Source organism: Macrosteles quadrilineatus, unplaced genomic scaffold (assembly GCF_028750875.1).
Source record: "Macrosteles quadrilineatus isolate MER2022 unplaced genomic scaffold, UCM_ALF_1.0 Scaffold_5__1_contigs__length_97177068, whole genome shotgun sequence".
NCBI lineage: Eukaryota > Metazoa > Arthropoda > Insecta > Hemiptera > Cicadellidae > Macrosteles > Macrosteles quadrilineatus.
Window position 1 is genome coordinate 40,569,672 of NW_026542598.1, and position 19,874 is coordinate 40,589,545.

A 19,874-nucleotide genomic window follows, 5' to 3' on the forward strand; every position below is an offset into this window, starting at 1 on the left:
AATTTAATTGTTAATGAGTGTTGCAATTAGTGGTTGGTAAAATGAGTCGTTGCATCACTGTCAGTGGAAATGAGAGGTTATAAACGGAAACATATCCTCTGTTAGAAGTTATGAGTATTGTTAGTAATTAAAAACGGTCGTAGGTAAGTAGAGTACGTAACTCGCGTAAATAGTCTTCACCTCAGCAGTGGGACAATCTACAGGCGATGAAAGTACATAAATTCAATCCGAAGGGGTGTCAGAAATTCTATAAATACACCGCGAGGAATAACACATCTTGAATCCATGCTCAGCTTTAAAATAGACACCTAGACATTGCTATCTCAAACATAATGTTCATGAAACTAATTATAATTAAAAAGTAAATGCCACTAACTTTCCAGAACCACTGTTACTTAATGACAACAAAATGTAAGAGTGAAACTTGGCAAGGTCCCACTTAACAGCTATGCTTTGATGTTGGTTTTAACATCAGAACTCGGTCTAGACTCTTACACATTTTATAAATATTATACTGCACCATTATTATACGATTTCCATTATAAACATAATTTGTATGCTTGTTCGTCAATCTCTTCACAGGGAACAGGATGTTATCCCAAGAGACACTGTTAGGACAATATAAAGTTTATAAGTTGCTAACCCTGTATTCTCTATTTTATTGCCAAATCAGCTTATGTGAATTTCAGCATTGTTGTATACATGGTGTAGTGTTACAGGGAATTTATTTTGAATAAGACTCAACATGTTGTTTGTAGGCCGTTTTGGGGTTTTTACAAATCCAGTGTCCATAAATGTTCAACGAGACTGTATATAATTGATTTATTTTATACTAGAATCACACCCAAGCTTTTTTGAGTTTGAATCTGCTCAGATGGTTGTATCAGATTTATGAAAAATAATTGAAGCTCGGTGAATCCAACACCATAAAGTGCAAGAGTACCTAGATGTAGCCAACAAACACATCTACACACATTTTTTGTTCTAGTGCTTCTGGTGCAGCTAAGAAGAGTAGACAAAAAAATATATAATTATTTTAATTGTGAATAAGTAGTCTACTGCAGTAAACAGTGTTTTGAAGGAAATTATCAGTCTAAAAATGTTATCAGGATTTTAACCTTAAATTATTGAACAATCAATTGAGTATCTCATAAGTAGTTAAAGACTGCCAGAATTAATCTAATTCTTGCATCGACTTTGTCTTTAAATTGGATGTGACAACGTTGTAGACAGCAATGAATTAATCAATAATTATTTGAACTATTTGAACACAACATTCATTTTTGTGTTATATATCTGTATTTAATTCGATCATTACCATTCGTTTACTCGTTAACCATTGGTTAATTCGTTTACCATAATTTTAATAACAAACTACACTTTGGTCCTTCGAGTAGGATTTTATTTTATTTGCTTGTAGCTATGATAATATTACGTATAGGCTTGATAATACTACGTATAGGCTTGATAATATTACGTATAGGAAAAACTATATTAATTTTCAAACCGTAAATAATAATAGGTAATCAACAAATTTCCTCTTATACATTAACAAAAGTCCTTACAATATCATTGCAACAATGAAATCAAACTCTTCACGCCATTTTTTTGTAAAATTGTTATTTGTTCACGCACGTCCGTAATGTGTCCGGAAAAGGAAAATAGTTTGACGTGAAAATCGTCATGATTTCGGCAGCAATGCCATAATGCGTTATGAGCCGAGGGGGATAAGAAAGAGGCGCTACCAGAACGGTTCTCAGTCAGTCAGTCTGTCAGCGACTCTCACGTCAGCTGGACCAAGGACTTAAGCCACAACAACGTGAGTACATACAAGTATATAGTACTTTCTGTTATCAAACAACATTTTATTTGGTTATTTTAGTTGTTTTTGTAAACTCATTATACATTGGTTTGTTCTGGACGCGTCCCCGATCACTATGAAAAACACACCATCGTCTTCAGAATTACAAAAAGTGGACTTTTACATGCAGATACTATTGTTAACTTTAGGATACCAGACACTTATGTATTTTAATAGGAACATATTGTATATGGACTTGTTACAATTAGTTCAAGACGTACACTTTTTTTATTCGTTTATAACTGTTGGATTTGTTTTGCCTTTTTTTCAAATTTTCCAGCCATTCAAATCCAAACGTAGATAGTTTTTGAATTATTTAAATTTCAAAAATAAATAAACTAATAAAAATAATAACTAATAATAAAAACAAACATATTGAAAAAAATCAAACAATTAATTAATTATCGAGTACTGATAATAATGTCATGCACTTTTAAAACGTCTTAAGGCTCTGTTTAATTTTATTGGTTAGTTTAAATCATAATCTTATATGAAAATATAAAGATATTTTCTCGTGATACACATACTGGTTTGTAAAGGCATAAAACCATGTTTCAATTTGCAGTATTATTTGTTTTTTACTTATTAATTTTCTAATTTTCAACTAATTGGATTAATTACTTTAAGGGTAGTTATAGAAACTAGCATGTGAGGTAATGTTATTATTGAATGATAACAATTATGGGGGTTAAAACACGCTATGAGTATTGAAATTTACGCAAATATTTCCATCCAAGAAACGCGAAGATTGCGTTCAGTTACTAATCATGGTTATCTTGTTTGCGCCGTGGCATTTAAAGAACGGACATCTAAAGACTGAAATAATGACGTAGTTAAATACTTTTTTATTTTGTTTGGGTCTTTTACGAAGCAGACAAATACCACACGGTATTGCACGGCTTATGGTGGTTTGCTAACTGATAACTAACAATTTATACATGTTTGTTTGATTATGTGTTATTGTAATCTGGAAGTTTTTTATAACTCTATTCATTATTTTCAGACTATTCATTCAATTTTAATATTTATTGATGTAAAAATAAAATTATAGTTTGACCTTACTAATTCTCTACGTTTTAATTTAGATCAAATCCATTGAGATTTCCGTTTCCTCCACTGGACCAATAAAGTTTAATACATACCCAGATGTCATAGACGCTCGACTCTAGATATTTTGACCTAGTGCTTTATAACAGGTATAGAAAGTTCTAAGCGGTGCTTTTTGCATTTGTATCAATTATTTTTAATTTTGCATCTCAAAGTAGCTGAATAAAAAAGTAGAAAATGTTGAAGGATCTAACAATTAAGTTCGAGTACATTTTGCTTGTAGAAAATAATTTTTGTAATACAAAAAGGTAATACTATAGACTAACCAGCACACGTAGACTTCACAATCCATTGACAATTTTGAAGCTCGTTTTTCGTGTCTAGTTCATGTTGGTAATAGTAATATAAATATAGTAATATAATTATAAATAAATAAACTAATATAAGACTGGGACGGTTGCGTCGTCCTGTAATTCAACTATGTACTATTATAGGAGGTCACGAAATGTGGATATTATGGGCATGCACTGTGGATGCGATACTCTCTGGTGTGGATTAACGTCCACACTAGTGAGTATTACGACTATCCGCAGTACTATCATGGATAAAAGGAGTATAGACATATGTCTATATGTACAAATAACATATGTCTATACTCCTTTTATCTATGGTACTATCCTGATAATTAGACCAATCCGTTTAATACCAAGGCAAAAATAGCGTTCGGATTCCACAATAAACTGTGTGGGTCCCTTAGTTGCAATTGGCTGTATGGGCTATTAATTAACAGTTGGGTCTAAGGAATATGTCTAGTCACTAACAAGACTACAAGATCGCGCCACTCATCCTACACTCATCCTTCACTCATATTTGGGTTGAAATACGCACATAGTGGCATCCCGATCTTAAATAATTGATAAAATGGTTACTGTCAACAAAATATTGTTTTACTATTTAAAGATTAATTTCGTGATTTGTGCTTTACTGTTTCGTTATATACCGGTAACTAGAGGGCTAAACATGTTCTCCAAAGCTAAATTTAGAGCACACCATACCCCTCTTTGAACCGACAAGTAAAGGCTGTGACATGATTATTCCATTTTTGTTGTTGTTTGGGATAAAATTATTCATTTTAAAACTTTATAAGTAAATTATACACATGAAGTCATCAATTATATCAATACCATAGATCGACTAACCAAGGGAGTATGTTTAATCTATGTTACTTAACAATAAATTGTGAATATCCGTATTAATGACATTAAGGTCTACTGTATTAGTGTATAGGTACTGATTTTTATTTCATGTAAATAATAATTTAATTTTTAACATTTTAAATTTTCTGTTAAATTAAGAGCAATTTAGTATGATTTTTAAAACAATAATGATCGTAGGGTTTCTGTTACAGTAGGTAAAATTTCAACTTGCCATAAAAACATACCCACAGTCTAAAGTATTCATATGAGTTGAAAATAAATATTTTAAACATATCAACGTTTTCGTCTTTTTAGCTGTACTTGAATAATAAAGTGGGTGTTTTATGTCTTAAAAATATTTGTTTGTTAAACCTTCACTTACTAGAGACTTACCCGTCTATCAAACTCTGGGCTGATTTTATAATTACAGTAATTTCAGTAGGCTAGTATATTTTAATCTTAGTTCATTTCATTTTGATTCTATCACGAAAATTGAAAATTTATAAAGCTGGAATGGTTTAAAAATTTAAAATTATTTATTTTATTTAATACTTTGCAGATCGATTTTTTATCTGAAAATTGTGTCACAGCTAAAATCGACGAAATTAAAATTGAATTTTTGCGGTACCTCAAGGTATTATTTTGCTAATTTTATATATTTTTCAACACGAATATTTGTCTACCCAGACAATTCCCTATTGCAATCCCAACATGTGAGGTGGTCCGAACTGTTCATGCAATTCGAGGTGGATTTAGCAATTCTGCAATCATCATAAACCAACATAAACATTCTCCTGAAATGGGAATTGTGCAACGGATGGTATTGCCATTGGAAAGATGAGGTCGGCTGAATGTTGTGAGTGGCGATTGTAGAAATTGTGATCTGTTTTAGTATTTGAAAATAAATAATCAACTCTACGTAAATAATTTAACAATTGGTATAATTCGATATTCTAAACTGTTATAAACCAACAGTTCAACAATGTAAATTGTAGTTGGTTATGACATCATTTAACCATAGACAAAAAGAATCAAATATAGACTGTCAGCTGTGCTGTGTTTACCATGGTTACCATAGGTTCTGGCGCACAACGCTGAGTGCGCCGTGTAGATACGTAGCGCGTACGCCGTAACTACATGACGCTCCCAGCTGTGTACGCCAGAACCTATGGTAATTACAGCACAGCTGACGTTTTTGATTTCTTTTTGTCTATGATTTAACTTAAGAATACAATAGTTTGATTAACCTTTATTTTCGATCACTTTAAATTCAGTTATTCTACTTGAAATTACAGGTTTTGCTGTGACTAAGGTAAACTATTGTTTGCGTTTCAAAATTCTGGTATAAACAACGAAATTATGATAGTTCAAATGGATGTTTTCTTATTATATTGTTATTGTTATTGTTTGTTTGCTTTTGTTCAAACAAGCAAAATCTTCTAAGGGACGATGTCATATGTTAGGCCAAAAATAGGTTTTCAATTGTTATACCGTTATTGTTTGTTTATGGTCATGTTGGCATGATTCAAGTGTTTGAAATAGAGTATGGTTCTTTAGCAAGAAGTTTTATGGTTTTATTTAATTAGTAATTAGTCTGTGATAAGATGTAATTGAAATCTCAAACCTCTTTAAGCTTAGGCCTAAATAAATCAAAAATATGTTCACAAATTTAGAATGGAGCAACTCGGCTGATATTCTCTATGAATCACTTGATGAATTGTATTTTAAAGCGGAAGCAATTAAGTCATACAATAATATGTTCTACAAACAATTTAATTATTCGCCTAATCGTCAAGAAACTGTTTACAAAATTGTCTAGGTCCATTAGAAGGTCGAAAGTAGAGTAAGCTCGTCTCACCTTAATCACCTGAATTAATATTGTTGTTAAAGTAAACTAGGGGACTGAAGTAGCATATACTTCCGATATCAAATAGATTGCTGGAACGTAAGTACCTAAGTTATTATTTTTAATCAAATTAGTTAAATCTTTAATTAAATTGGTCATGTTAATGATTTTTTTGAAATGGTCCAATCTCGTCTCAGAAAATATGCCATGTAGCCTAATCATTTTTTCCAATTAAATGTTAAAAGTACTCTGTAGCTGGACCCCCTCTACCGTATTTTTCCTCAATTGCTTGGTAAAAAGTATATCCACCAAGAAAAGTTTGTTATCTTCATATACTTTAAAAATATTATCATACAAATTTTCGTTCAAGATCTTAAAATAATGTCAACTCTATCGATTAACCTAGAACGAATGGTGTACTCCAAACGACTAAGTCACAATAACACAATGGAAATAGTTAAATTTCCATTGGTAATTTTTGGGATTTGAACCTAATCCCTGGACAGAATCCCCGTTCTAACTACTAGACGACCTAATTATAGACCCGTGCATAATTAGACCAAGCTAATGGTGGTCTGACGAGGGACTTTTTATCCAATGACGTCATTGCCTTGCAACTATGACGTAATGAGATTATACATGTGGTTGGAATGGACTGAGATCTGGGATAATTGAGTCTATGATTGAGACATTTAGACGCATTCACTGTGCGTAGCTCCAGTGACCAATGGAGATGGTCACGTGTTGTTGCAGTGTGCGGCGTTGTTCCGAAATGTGTTACCTACTACGAAAAGCACTTCGAAATTATGCGCATCCAATCCAATCATTCGAAAATCTGTTTCTTAGTTATCCCTTTTGAAGCAGTACCTGGATAGGTGGGACTAGAGTACTGAAATTATTTGGTGACCTAGCTTTGGTTGACAAGGTATATTTATTATGTCGGTGTTTCCAGATTCTTTTAAATATATACGTCTACAGAATACAAAAATGGATACACCATGTGTTTTTGATAATTTTTGCCAATTACCTTTGAAAACCCTTTTCTTTTTAAGATTATCTTTTAAAATTCAAAAACACATATTTCAATTTTTCACAAAACTTCAATTTTTCTAATTCTCTAATATTTTTGAGCGGAGCGAGCGAAGCGAGCGTAGCTCTTTTGGATCAACTTCAATGCAACAAATAGAGAAACATCACTCAATAACGGCTGAATGCATTTCAGCCAAACTTAACAAAACTACTTAGACTAATGGTGAGATGGTTTTTAAACAAACAAATTTCAATTAGATAATGCTAATGCAATTTAAAACGAACTTAAAATTTCCAATTTTTAACATTAGGCTTATGGGACTAAAGTAGCCATATGACAGTTTTTTGTTTACAAGAAAAATGTAAACAAGAGTACCCATAAGGTATTTCTGAACTTTCTAGACTTTTCTTTTAAACGTTCTTAAACCATTCCTATGATTTTAATAAACAAGAAAATGCTGTTAAAACATTTTTTTAAGGCGCGGAATTCACAGAAAATCGAGAAAATATACGGAACTACTTTCTCAATGCGCGGAGCATAAACAAGGAGCGGAGGGATACGGACCAGTGACTACTTTCTTGGGAACCTATTTGTGTTGCCAGCTGATTAGAAACAGCCAATTTAGAAATCAGGATTTAATAAGCGATATATCGAACCGTATCGAAATCGATATTTAATCCGATAATACATCACAGGTTATATTATGTTGAATTATATTACAGTTATTACACTTATTAATAAATAAAACGCAGATTGAACACTGATCTAATTTAGGCATGTGGGGAATGTAGGTCGGGGTTTATGAGTATTCGTGACTAATAAACAAAATAATATGTTTATGACGTATAATTATTATTACAGCGTGGATAAATAAAAATATACTTTAAACGCCCAATAAAAACGAAGAATACGCTAAAAATAGTAAAGAAATTTCTGTATTAGGCTAATTAATTTGAGTTGTTTAGATAAGGCCAACGTTGTGACAAAATAGGATGACGTAATAGGAGACCAAATCTACATTGTCTCTGGCATGTCTTCCCTTCTATTATTATTATGTTTTCACATAAATAAGCTGATGTGATGTTTACTTTTCACTTTTGTTATTATTATGCCTGCATTTCAGTCATGTTTAATTGTTCAATAGTATTTTTAGCAGTTCTTAAGTTTTTTGTTTTACAAAAAAATACAATTGGTAATTTTAGTCATTTAGAAGTGTTTCAATTAATTTGAGAATAAAGTATTTTACGGTTGTGTTTTAAAGTTAAAACAGGCCTACCTTTTTCGTGTTATGTTTTATTAAGGCCAATATTAAAACCAATTCAACCGATTGGAAGGGTTAAAATTAAGACAAATTTAATGTTTATACAGTAATGCACAGTTGACTTTCAAATTTCAAATTTCCCCCTCATGTTTTTATACTTAAATGCTGGTTTTTTTTTACTTATTGTTTTTTTATACTTCAATACTTTTTACCTATTGCAAGGGTCATAATGAAGTCCACTGTTTTTTTTTTTTGTACAGTTGAGTTTAAATGTAAAATTTCCCTCCTCTTTTTTTACTTTAATACCCGTTTTCCATGTTATTATCAAAGTCCCAACTACTGTAATTTAATCTACTTTTGCAAGAGGTAGCCTATCTGAATCACATCAAGATGTAGTCAAGAGGTAAATTATTACAATTTCAATCAACAAAACAAGCATAAGTATATTGTTTTTTTTTTTTTTTATTTACTTAGTTACCGGTACCCAAATATTAAATCAAGTTTTCTCCGCTCAACTGGCTTTCACCGCTCTGAAAGCAATCCTAGTATTTCTTCAAACTCTATTCGTGTTGTGTTTTCCTACACTTTTACACATTATTTACCACATAAATAAATACGTGGAAGACATCTACGCAAAGCGCTTACAGACATAAACACATTTTAAATCGTATTTATTCATCCGATCAATAAGTATGTTTAATATAGTATGAAGAATATTTAATCTTAACAGGCAATCTTACGTTGATCAATAGATTAATCAACTTCTCTACTCTGATCAAATATTGCAGATAGGAAGTGTGTATCAAGTGCCGTTGGCAGCCTCTATTGTGCTGTTGCGCAATAGTTGCTCGGTTGCGTCACTGATGGTTCGGTTAGGAGACTGCTTGCTCATAGTCGTAAAGTGGCGCAAGCAATATGTAGTGCGTTCATATAGCAAGTCACGGTGCATGTAGCCAGAAGTAGATAACATTAGATACAAATGGATAAACATCACCATGGACATTGTTGGTGTCGTCTAATCCTATGGGAATTCTAGGATAGCGTTGAATAAATTACCACATGTTTTATACTGGAGTGGTGGAGGGAAAGGATCCCCCCATAGGAAAGTAGTTCTATACCGTAGGTGGGCACGGTAGGAACTAGACCCGGGACCTATACATTTTTTATGTCCCCATAGGCCAAAGCACTAGTCGTTCAAATATTTTATAACGGTTGAAATTTGGCAAAGTAATTTATTTTATCCTATAATATTAACGTTCGGTAAAACAGGCCTTTTTTACTTAGGCAAACCCATCGTTAAATCGAATACTATTTAAATGTGGGAAAATATGTCTTGTCCATTGAAATATGGTTAAAATCCAAATATACAGATTAAAATTTGCTTAGTCTGCAGGTCTGCTGCGGCGGGAATTTCGTTTTCTTAATTGTATGTCTACCTTCAGCTTAAAGTGGGGTTTGCTAAGCAACAGCGTGTCGCATAGGTAAACCCGATTGGTGAGACATAATTTGGGTGAAGTTCTGCAGAAGGCGGTGATATCTGACTAATAAGTCAAACCAAACTATGGACATTTTTATTTAATTTGTTTATGAACAATATATTTGATGTTTATATTTAAATCTTTGCTGCATGATTTCAAGACGAATATTTTGCACATCCACTTTCCTAACAAAGACAATTGTACAACACTAGGTTTTGTTTTGCAGATGGTCAAGGAAGCCGAGTACTCGTGTCCTCTCAGTAAGGATACCAAGGATCTAGCAGCCAAGGAGCTGAGAGAGGACGAGGCGACGAGAGACAATGCTTTGCAGCACATGAAGAAGTGGGTCCAGGACAACCCAAAGATTGAGTACTGCAGAACAGGTAACTGAGACAATTCTACCAGAATAGTTATTTGTGTAACTAGTGAGCAAAGGGGCACTTTGCTGCACACGAGATAAATGTTAACGCACGAGCCGCATGCGAGTACGGAATGTTTCTCGAGTGCAGCAAAGGCCATTTGCGCTCGTGTTACTCATTATATTTTTCCTACAGTAACTATAAAGCATATACATACTTAGTCTTTCAAACACTATACAACACGTTTTTAGGTTAGGTTAAACCCAAGCGTTGAACGGAATGGGATACACTGCACCAGTTGATTGTAGTCGTAGTTACTTTTTCAAGAGTACACTTATAAACAATAATAATCAGTATAAACAGAATAAACAAGTAATTTTGTAACTTTCTTAGTTTTACACCAAGAAGAAAACAGTTCGTATGCTCGTTCATACTTCTTTCTTGATTTTTCAGGAAACAGGTTTAATAAAACATGTTATGCAGTTTCTGCTACATATTTCTTCTGATGTACACATTATATTCACAATCACTGAGTTCATTATTCTCAAACATGCTAGGCCCACTTATAATTATTCTTTCAAATACTCAAATACTACACTTTAGGCTATGTTCAAACCAAGCGTTGAACTAAAATAGAATATAAATACGAAATGAAAGGTTAAATCGTAGTATCAATAGTCAATCAGCTGATCATATTAGTAGTATCTTTAAATGTTGCCAACCTATTTCTAAGCGTACACGGATTATGTTCATAATAAAACCACGCTGTTTTGTCTTGTTTGGTTGGAATACTGGTGTGCGCCAAAGTTAAGTATAAGCCGTGCGACAAAGTATAAACGGTGTGACAAAGTAAGTAAATGCAGCAATTAGCAGCTTTCTGTACTATGATCAGTGCAAGGAAGCCAACATTGTCGGGACTGTAGGAAAAATCACGTTATTTTATCTGTCGAGTTGTAAGTAGGGGTCTGATCAGTATTCTGATTGCCTTTCACTATAGGTTGAGGCTTCAGGAAAGGTTCTGATCAATATTCTGTTTATCAATCACCATGGGTCAGGATACAGGTTCCGTCATACAGAGTATAACTTATATCATAGTCGAACCGGCGACCTTCTGTTTGGAAGGCAGGCTTTATAACCACTAAAATACCCAGTTATGCCGTGTTCCACCACCATATTGAAACGGCAATGTTAGTAATACTCGTTCAATCGATGTTATTTTACCTATACTCTTAACATCTTGACACTTCTTGACGTTGCAGATCCCTGTTATCTACTGAGGTTTCTGAGAGCCAAGAAGTTCAGCTTGCCCATGGCTCAAGAGGCAATGGAGAGATACCTTCTACTCAGGCAAACCTACGACTTCGCCTTTCAAAACATGGACTGCCTATTGCCAAACATGGAAACACTCTTCAGTTTAGGGTTAGTATCCCAATGCTTTTAATATACTGTACATCAAAGCTGAAAATTTTTTAAATTAAAATACTATTTTGACTGAACAACTAATTGTAGTGAAAAGTTTTATGAAGGATTACCAAAGAGCTTCATTAGCAATATGCGTTTTATGAATGAATTCCTCGAATATGTAATTAATAATGAGAGTTAGCTCAATATTAAGAAATCTTTGAACAGCTGCCATTTTTGACTCATTTGTTCTTTTAAGGTCAAATTTGCGGAATTTTATTTTACCAACAAAGACCTTTAACTTGATTGGCTTACGTTTAAGATTGTCTGTCAATTAGAGGGCTACCCCACTTACGGTAGCACATAATCTAAATAATGTTTTAAAATGTTATGACCAGTAATTAATGAGTACAAAGTGTGGGTACAAGAATTTAGACACTTGATTACTAAAAATAAGCCAAAAACTGTTTGGAATATTGTAAAAAAAAGAGACTGGTAGGAATAGGAAAAATAGGGATACAGATTTTTTGCTTATTAATAATGAAAAAATTTCTGACAAAAAGTTAATGACAGAGTATTTTAATAAGTTTTTTATTGAGAATCCAACTTCTCTAGCTCCGATACCCTGTGGGACTGGATCTATGCGAAGGCTGCGTTCTTTTTCACCACAGGTGGCATCTTCAATGTTTCTAGCTCCAACCAACGAAGTCGAGGTGTTAAATGTCATCGGCTCGCTAAAGAGTAAGAACTCATGTGGGTGGGACGGTATCTCTCCAAATATTTTGAAATTTTGTGGTCATCAGTTGGCTTACCCTGTGTCTATTTTGATAAATCAGTCCCTAGAGCAAGGAAAATTCCCATCAAAACTCAAATTCGCAAATATATTCCCTCTTCAAAAAAAGAATGACAGCCACTTGCCAAATGACTTTCGGCCTGTTGCTTTGGTGTCGGCATTATCAAAGATCTATGAAAAGGTTGTTCTTAGTCGTCTCTCTAGTCATTTGTCAAGGTTTAATATCATAAGTCCACATCAATATGGTTTCCAAAAAGGGAAGTCCACTCTTTCTGCTCTTTATGACTTCACGAACCGGATATTGCGATCCCTGGATGAATCGCAGAAGACGATGGGGGTTTTCTGCGATTTATCCAAAGCTTTCGATTGTGTGGACCATTCGATCCTCTTGGATAAACTTTTTCATTATGGTGTCAGAGGCATTGCTCTGCAGTGGTTCCGCTCTTTCTTGTCCGGCCGTTATCAAAAGGTTTCCATAAATAGTTCCTCAGGTCCGATCTCATCGTCCTACATGCTTTCTCGGCGAGGGGTTCCCCAAGGATGCATTATCTCTCCTATTTTATTCCTATTGTACATCAATGATCTCCATTATGAAGGAAATGACTGTCACATGAATTTATTCGCTGACGATGTAGCACTTCTAATCAAGGCCCCAAATGCAACCAGCTTAGAGAACAGATTCACTTCGGTCATCAAGAGCTTAAATAGTTGGTTTGAGTACAATGGTCTTCTCCTTAACAAAGACAAAACACAATGTCTCAATTTTGGTCTGATTGGTTCGTCTCAGAATAATCAAAGTAGTCCTGAAACGCAGCTCACTAATCCCTCATTGACCACAAAATTCCTAGGTGTCATTTTTGATTCCTCCATCAAATGGTATGGTCACGTGCAAAGTGTTGTTAACCGCACCAGTTCTGCTCTGTTTGCCATTCGAATTCTCAGTTCAACTTGTAGCAGGGAAGTTCTTGTGGACGTCTATCGTGGATATTGCGAAAGCATTTTGCGTTATGGCATTGCCGTTTGGGGAAGCTCTTCTGATTTGGAAAGAATACTTAAGCTCCAAAAAAAGATTCTGAGGCGCATTTTCGGTCTCTCCCATCGCCATCCTTGCAAGGAAGTGTTCAAAGATTCTGGCATCCTTACAGTACATTCGTTGTACATTCAGCAGGTCCTCATTTTGACCTTTGTCAACAGGGATCAATTTCAACATCTAGGGCATTTCCATGACCACCGGACGAGAAATGGAGGCATCATCTGTTATCCGAGGCACAGAACTGCGGCCTTTGAGAGGAGTCCGTTTTACAGGGGGATCGAATTTTTTAACAAATTGCCTCAGGCAATAAAATCCCAAGACTCTTTGTCCCTATTTAAGAGGAACTTAAAATATTTTCTATGCTCAAATGCCGTTTATTCCGTCTCAGAATTTCTAAGCCTATAATGTGTATATATGTAGATTCTCATGTTGTATGTTTTAGTTTTAGTTTGTAAATATTGACGATGCATGATATTTGTTACATGTTATTGTATACAAATCTAATGTGCAAATAAACGATTTGATTTGATTTGATTTGACTTCGTTCCAAGTTTGGTAGCTCAATCTTGATTACTTTTTAAAATAATATGTAACTGTCCCGGTACTTTTTCCTAACCAATGGTCAACTTGATGCTTTTTAAAGTATACCCCTGAAAGTGGGGTAAATGATGATCGTCTTTCCTGAATTTCGAAGGGCATTAAAAAGAAAATTCATAGGGACACTTTTACTTTAATTTCTGGCAAAAGTAAATTACTTTCGCAAAATTTAGTTTGAGACCGTAAAGTTTAAGTTTAAAGCCTGACAAAGTTCCATTATGGCACGTGTTCTCAAAAAGAACAAGAATTGGTCAAGACATTGATTTTATTTTGAAATTAATTAAACCCATGTGAATATTATGTAAAGTATAAAAAAAAAATTAAAGATAGAGATCAAATTACTCTTTTCTAAGTCAAATAATCGTGTTACAGCTACATATTTGCAGCCCCTGGAAGAGACAAGTTAGGACGTCGCTGGATCATTGCTAGACCAGGTAAAATAAAATAATAATACTAAGGACAAAAAATGTATATTGCATTTTCCTGCATCCTAAGGTCGCGTGAGTTAAATTTTACTTTTTTACATTTCAAACTTAAATAACAACCAGCGATTCACAACACCAACCTACAACAATACATTGGTTCCTTGGCTAAATAGTTACATGTGTAACTAGTGTTGTACTAATTTTACATTTAGTTTTTCCTACAGTCGCTATCCAGCATATAAATATTTAGTCTTCCAAACTCTATACAACACGTTTTTAGGTTAGGATAAATCCAAGCGTTGAACGAAATGGGAAACGCTGCACCAGCTGATCGTAGTAGTACAGTATCTTTTAGTGTTGCCAACTTATTTTCTAGAGTACACGTATTACGTACTATAAAGGGCACACTGTTTTGTGTTGTTTGGTTGGAATACAGAAGTGTGACAAAAAAAATTAGTGCGGCAAAAGTAAGTGCAGCAATTAGCTACTTTGCGTGCTATCGGTGCAAATATGCCCACTTTGTCAGGTAACTGTAGGAAAATGTTTTACATACTGTACATTGCAATTTGATGATCTGACATAAGAATACAAATTTAGTTAGGCCTACAATAAAAGTGGAAATAACCCCCACACCTTCTGCAGGTGTTTTTGACCCACACAAGTTCACCAACGCAGACATGTGTCGTATCCACGGCATCACGTACGAGACGGTGATGGAAGATGAGGAATCGCAGGTCCGAGGGTTCGTACACTTCGCTGACGGTGCTGGAGTCACATTTCCCCATCTGACGCTGTTCACACCAAAGGAGGCAGTGCGCATCGTGAAAAACGGAGAGGTATGTATAAATTCTGTGTCTCTTGTTTACACAGGGCAAACATTGCAAAAGAAATTGTTATAGCAGTTCCAAGAACTGGAATTGTATTAGATTTGCCTTTTTTTGTTGCCTGAGTTTCTATTAGGAAGTTTATGTCAACATGCAACTATGCCATATTCAGGGGTCTTCTTAATAACTTTTCACTAAAACTATAATACTGCATTTACAAACATATTTACACACGCGCGGTCACTATATGATGTCAGAAGACGAGAAGACTCCTGAAGATGCCACACAGGCGAAATGCATGGATGGCTGAAGAGGACAAAGTCCTAATACAGCCTCAGTCCAGTAGGGTTTCAGCCATCGAAGTACATATGTGTTATATACTTCGATGGTTTCAGCTCACTGGACTGAAATCATGACGAACGAATGCATGACATAAAGATCTTACCTACAAAAACTCAGAAAACAACAAAAGATAAATCTAATATAAATAAACTTTGGTTCAATTGACTCATTGGTTAACATCGAAAATGGTTTGACTCTTTTATTCCAGGGCTCTAGAAGTAAGAAAGGTTTAACATTAATGTGGATAAAGAGTTTTCATGATGTTCTTGGTCAGGAATTATTTTGATATTTTGTATTTTAATTTTGAGTATTACTTTCCGCATTACTACACAAGAGGTTGAGCTATCTTTTTTATGTTAAAGTAATCCTCAAGTCGTCAATTTAGCTACCAGTTCGACGTCTATGACGTTGTGTCTATGAGCTGGGAGACGTCAAAACCGCCACTCATAGGAGGTCGTTATGAGTCTTAACACATACAGTTACACACAAACATAATCATTAACACGTGACTGGATATGTTATAGGTTTTTTTAAGACACATAACGACCTCTTAAAAGTTCTACTCTTAAATGCACAAAATAATTTGCACTCCTGTAGTGCAAACAGTGAACTTAAGTTATTTATCTATGAATCTACAACTCTGCTATTTAAAACGTTATCTAGATTTAATGACACTGGTTTTATTCTTGAAAATCCAGTTTTTTTTTAAGTGTGGATTAATAGTATTAATTATCTTAGAAGTCCTGTTTGTTTTATTTTTTATCATTAAAAAGCTATTAACAAACCCCTGTGAAATATGAAAATACAAAGGGTCTCTCAAATTTAATAATGTCAGATATTCAGGAAAAGTTAATGGAAAAGAGGTACTTGACTAGCAAAAACCTGTTAGTAATACTTAATAAACGTTAAACAAATTTATAATTTATCCTCTAAACGGGTACTTTAAGATTTGCTCAATGTATTAAATGGAAACCTAAATATTATCTCGTATGCACTAAGAATGCTACAAGAAAAGCATTCCTAGTTACTGTATGCAAACTTTTTTCAGAGAACATTGCCAATGAGACACAAAGAAGTTTACGGAATCAACGTCCACCCTTCAGTTAAATACGCTCTCGACTGGGGTATGGGACTTATTACTGAGAAGATTAAGAAACGTGTTAAGGTGAGTTACAACCATGAAAAAATAGAATAAATATAGACCGACCTCGTCAGCTGTGCTGCGGTTAGCATAAAACTGGCGTCCACCGCTAGGTTTGCCGTGTAGTTACGGCGCACACCGCTGCAGCTCTGCTGGTCACATTCGGCTCCTGCGCTCCTCACCTGCAGCGGTGTGCACTCCTAGTGGTGGGTGCCGGAACCTTCCTTTGACAGTCTATATTTTATTCTGTTTGTCTATGGTTACAACATAGACGGATAGATTTGTCTTTTTCTACAACGATTTACATTACGTATTGTAAAAGTGAATATGAGATTGTATGTTCTAATTGCTAAAGTCTTTATTTTTTCAGCAAAATATTAATTTAAAAACGTCATAAAAGGGTTATTTGTATACACCTACTAGAGCTTTCAGTTAAAATCAAAACTAGATGCAAGTGTCGAGCTGGTTTATAAGTGACATTTGTATTCTTTACTAGCAGAGTACCCATCCTTCATACGGGCAATGAATACAAACCACGGGGTTGGCATAAAATGGTCTGAATTACTGTACAATCAAAAGTTTCATACCATACAAATGTCTAATGAAAATTTCAAGAATACCCCATCTGAAGTTAATTATTCAAAACATGATCTTCGTTTTCAGATCTTTACAAATCTGGAGGAAGCAAAGAAAAATATGGACACTTCAATGCTTCCCAAAGAATATGGAGGTTCAATGCCAATGGAGGAAATGATAGGTAAGATATTTTGGGGAAATATTTTGAGATGAGTATGAAGTAATATTTGGAATGTATTGATTTACTATATCAATTGGTTTCGATCAATAAGTACTTGAGCTCAACTCAAGTGTAAAAATAAAACCAGTTAATGGTCCTAAAAAAAATACTTGCAAGGAAAATAAATGCAATAATCTTGAAGATTTTAAATCATTTGTCCTACAGTTACTTGACAAAGTGGACTTTCTTGCACCGATTATAGCACGAAAAGTAGCTGATTTCTGTTTTTACTTACTTTCCCGCACTCATTTAACTTTGTCCCACACCATTTACTTTCCCGCACTCCAGTCTTTCAAAAAAAAAAAAAAATAATAATGTACTTGTATTGAGCACGTAATAGGGTATGCTTGAAAACAAGTTGGCAACACTGCTTAATCGATCAGCTGGTGAAGTGTATATTTGTCATTCCATTTGGCCATTGATAACCGACTTAACCTATTGTTCATTGTTGTGAGTTTGCACAATTTTATTTAGGTTTTGATTTTTTTAGGCGATTTAATTCGGCTTGAATTTGTTAATTTGAGGAACCGTATAGTCCAATCAATGTATAATACTCTACATTCGAGTTACTATACATCGATGTATAATACAAGCTAACCTGGATATACATACGATTACCCATTTATGCTTTTTAGTATCTAAAGGAAAATGTAATGTATAACATGCCCCTACATATATTGTTATACAAATGCAGTTGGCAATTAAGTCTTAGGAAGACTTTATAACTTTAAAACGAAAAGAGATATCACAATTAAATTTATCATTACTGGTAATATTAAGTTACTTTTTTGTGTACATGGTGATCGGATGTCACCTATGGGGGACGGCCTAAGATGAAAGAAAATCTTAAAAGGAAGCAATGGAAATGCACATCAAATTAAAGACCTTTATTAGTAGAATACAATGCCGCAAATTTAAACTCGAATATACACTCCAGTAAAAATTGGCAGCAAGGATTTAAAATGGCATATTCAACAAATTTTTTAACAGCTGCCATTTTTTATTGTCCGTTTGAGGTACGGGATGTAGCAATGTTTTTAGTTCAACAATACCTTTAATTTTATGTACATATCAACCTATGCTTACCTTTAAGATTTTCAATCCGTCCCCCATAAGTGACATCCGATCACCATGTACACAAACATGTAGCTTACCTACCAGTAATGATATGCAAAATAATGTTGTAGCATCTCTTTTCGTTTTTAAGTTAGTTATAAAGTCGTCCTAATACTTAATTGTCACCCTGTATGTATAACAATTTTGCGCACTCGTTACAAAATAAGTATTTTTTAAAGGTATGCAATATATTTCTGAATCTTTTGCAGCTCTGTGGAAAGAAGAACTTTTAGCATCTCGAGATCGCATCTTGGGCCACGATAAGATGAAAGTTCGATTAGAACTTTTCAGTGAAGGAGCGAGGTAAGATGTGATAATTATTATAAATTATGATCGATGGTACTGTCTTTTTCAATAAATCTTGACGAAAATATTTTTTAGCGATGTACTAGATAAAACAATTACTTCAATTCTATCCTTGTGATGAAATTTGAACTCGCCTAAAATAATTCACAATTTTTATACTAGAAAATATTTGTACATACACACCCTACGTATAATTCCTCCTACGATTCTTTAAGATTTCAATTCAAAAAATTATGAAAACATGCAAAAACCCCTGTAAATAAATGTGAACAGAAGTTTCTACTTCATAATTAAACTTAAGTACCATCCTTTGGCTAATCTGGAAGTATTAAAAACTAAATTGTTTTTATTGTATTAAAGTTTGTAATATTTTATTTCGGCAGGGCTGGAGCAGTATCGGCTCTACGTAACAACAGTTGTGGACCTCAAAGTGATATCTTGGCTGGAAGCTTTCGTAAACTACAAGTGGACTAAAGAGATCAACTCTGCGCCTTGTACTCCTGTAGATAACATGTATAGTTGACTGTAAACTACCTTAAACTGTTAAGTAACTTGTGCTTTAAAAAACAACTGTTCCTGTAGTTTGAAAGAAATGCGGACAATAAGTGTACATTTTAAAATTAGTTAAATATTATTCCTAAACAGAGTACTGATGAAAAATTAAATTGAATTATTATAAAATTGGGATACTCACGGAGTTTGTTTATTATGAAAAAGTATTTTTAAGACACACTTTTATCAACTTACTTTATTTTTAGTACCTGGGGACCGAGCTTTGCTCGAGGAAAATCATTAGTTTACTCTGGAAGCAGTCTTAGTATTGCAGATAATTCACATAATTGATATCGTAAGATCTCAAAAAAATTATAAAACCACAATATTACAATGTTTGTGTAAAAAATATTGGTCTAAATACTACTCAAAAATAACTTAAGGCCTACACCTTGAAATTACTTTGTATTAATCCCTGAGCATATTTACAAAATACTACCTTATGAAAAAGTTAATTTAAATACTGAATA

General features: G+C 33.9%; 1 protein-coding gene across 1 annotated transcript; it reads left to right on the top strand.

Moving 5' to 3' along the window:
* Positions 1-1,773: 1,773 nt before the first annotated feature.
* On the top strand, positions 1,774-19,468 carry LOC128994788 (clavesin-2-like). The gene is made up of 9 exons (XM_054419555.1): positions 1,774-1,819; positions 9,946-10,102; positions 11,338-11,497; positions 14,275-14,336; positions 14,970-15,163; positions 16,542-16,658; positions 17,298-17,391; positions 18,756-18,849; positions 19,236-19,468. The coding sequence occupies exons 2-9, from the start codon at positions 9,946-9,948 to the stop codon at positions 19,324-19,326; spliced, it is 969 nt and encodes a 322-aa protein (XP_054275530.1). The 5' UTR covers positions 1,774-1,819; the 3' UTR covers positions 19,327-19,468.
* The last annotated feature ends 406 nt before the right edge of the window (positions 19,469-19,874 follow it).

Bases quoted from the DNA above. Each gene is read 5' to 3' on its own strand.
- LOC128994788 (XM_054419555.1), top strand. From the start codon at position 9,946: ATGGTCAAGGAAGCCGAGTACTCGTGTCCTCTCAGTAAGGATACCAAG. The intron at 11,498-14,274 runs GTTAGTATCCCA...ATCGTGTTACAG, and splicing joins GAAACACTCTTCAGTTTAGG to CTACATATTTGCAGCCCCTG. The intron at 14,337-14,969 runs GTAAAATAAAAT...CACCTTCTGCAG, and splicing joins CTGGATCATTGCTAGACCAG to GTGTTTTTGACCCACACAAG.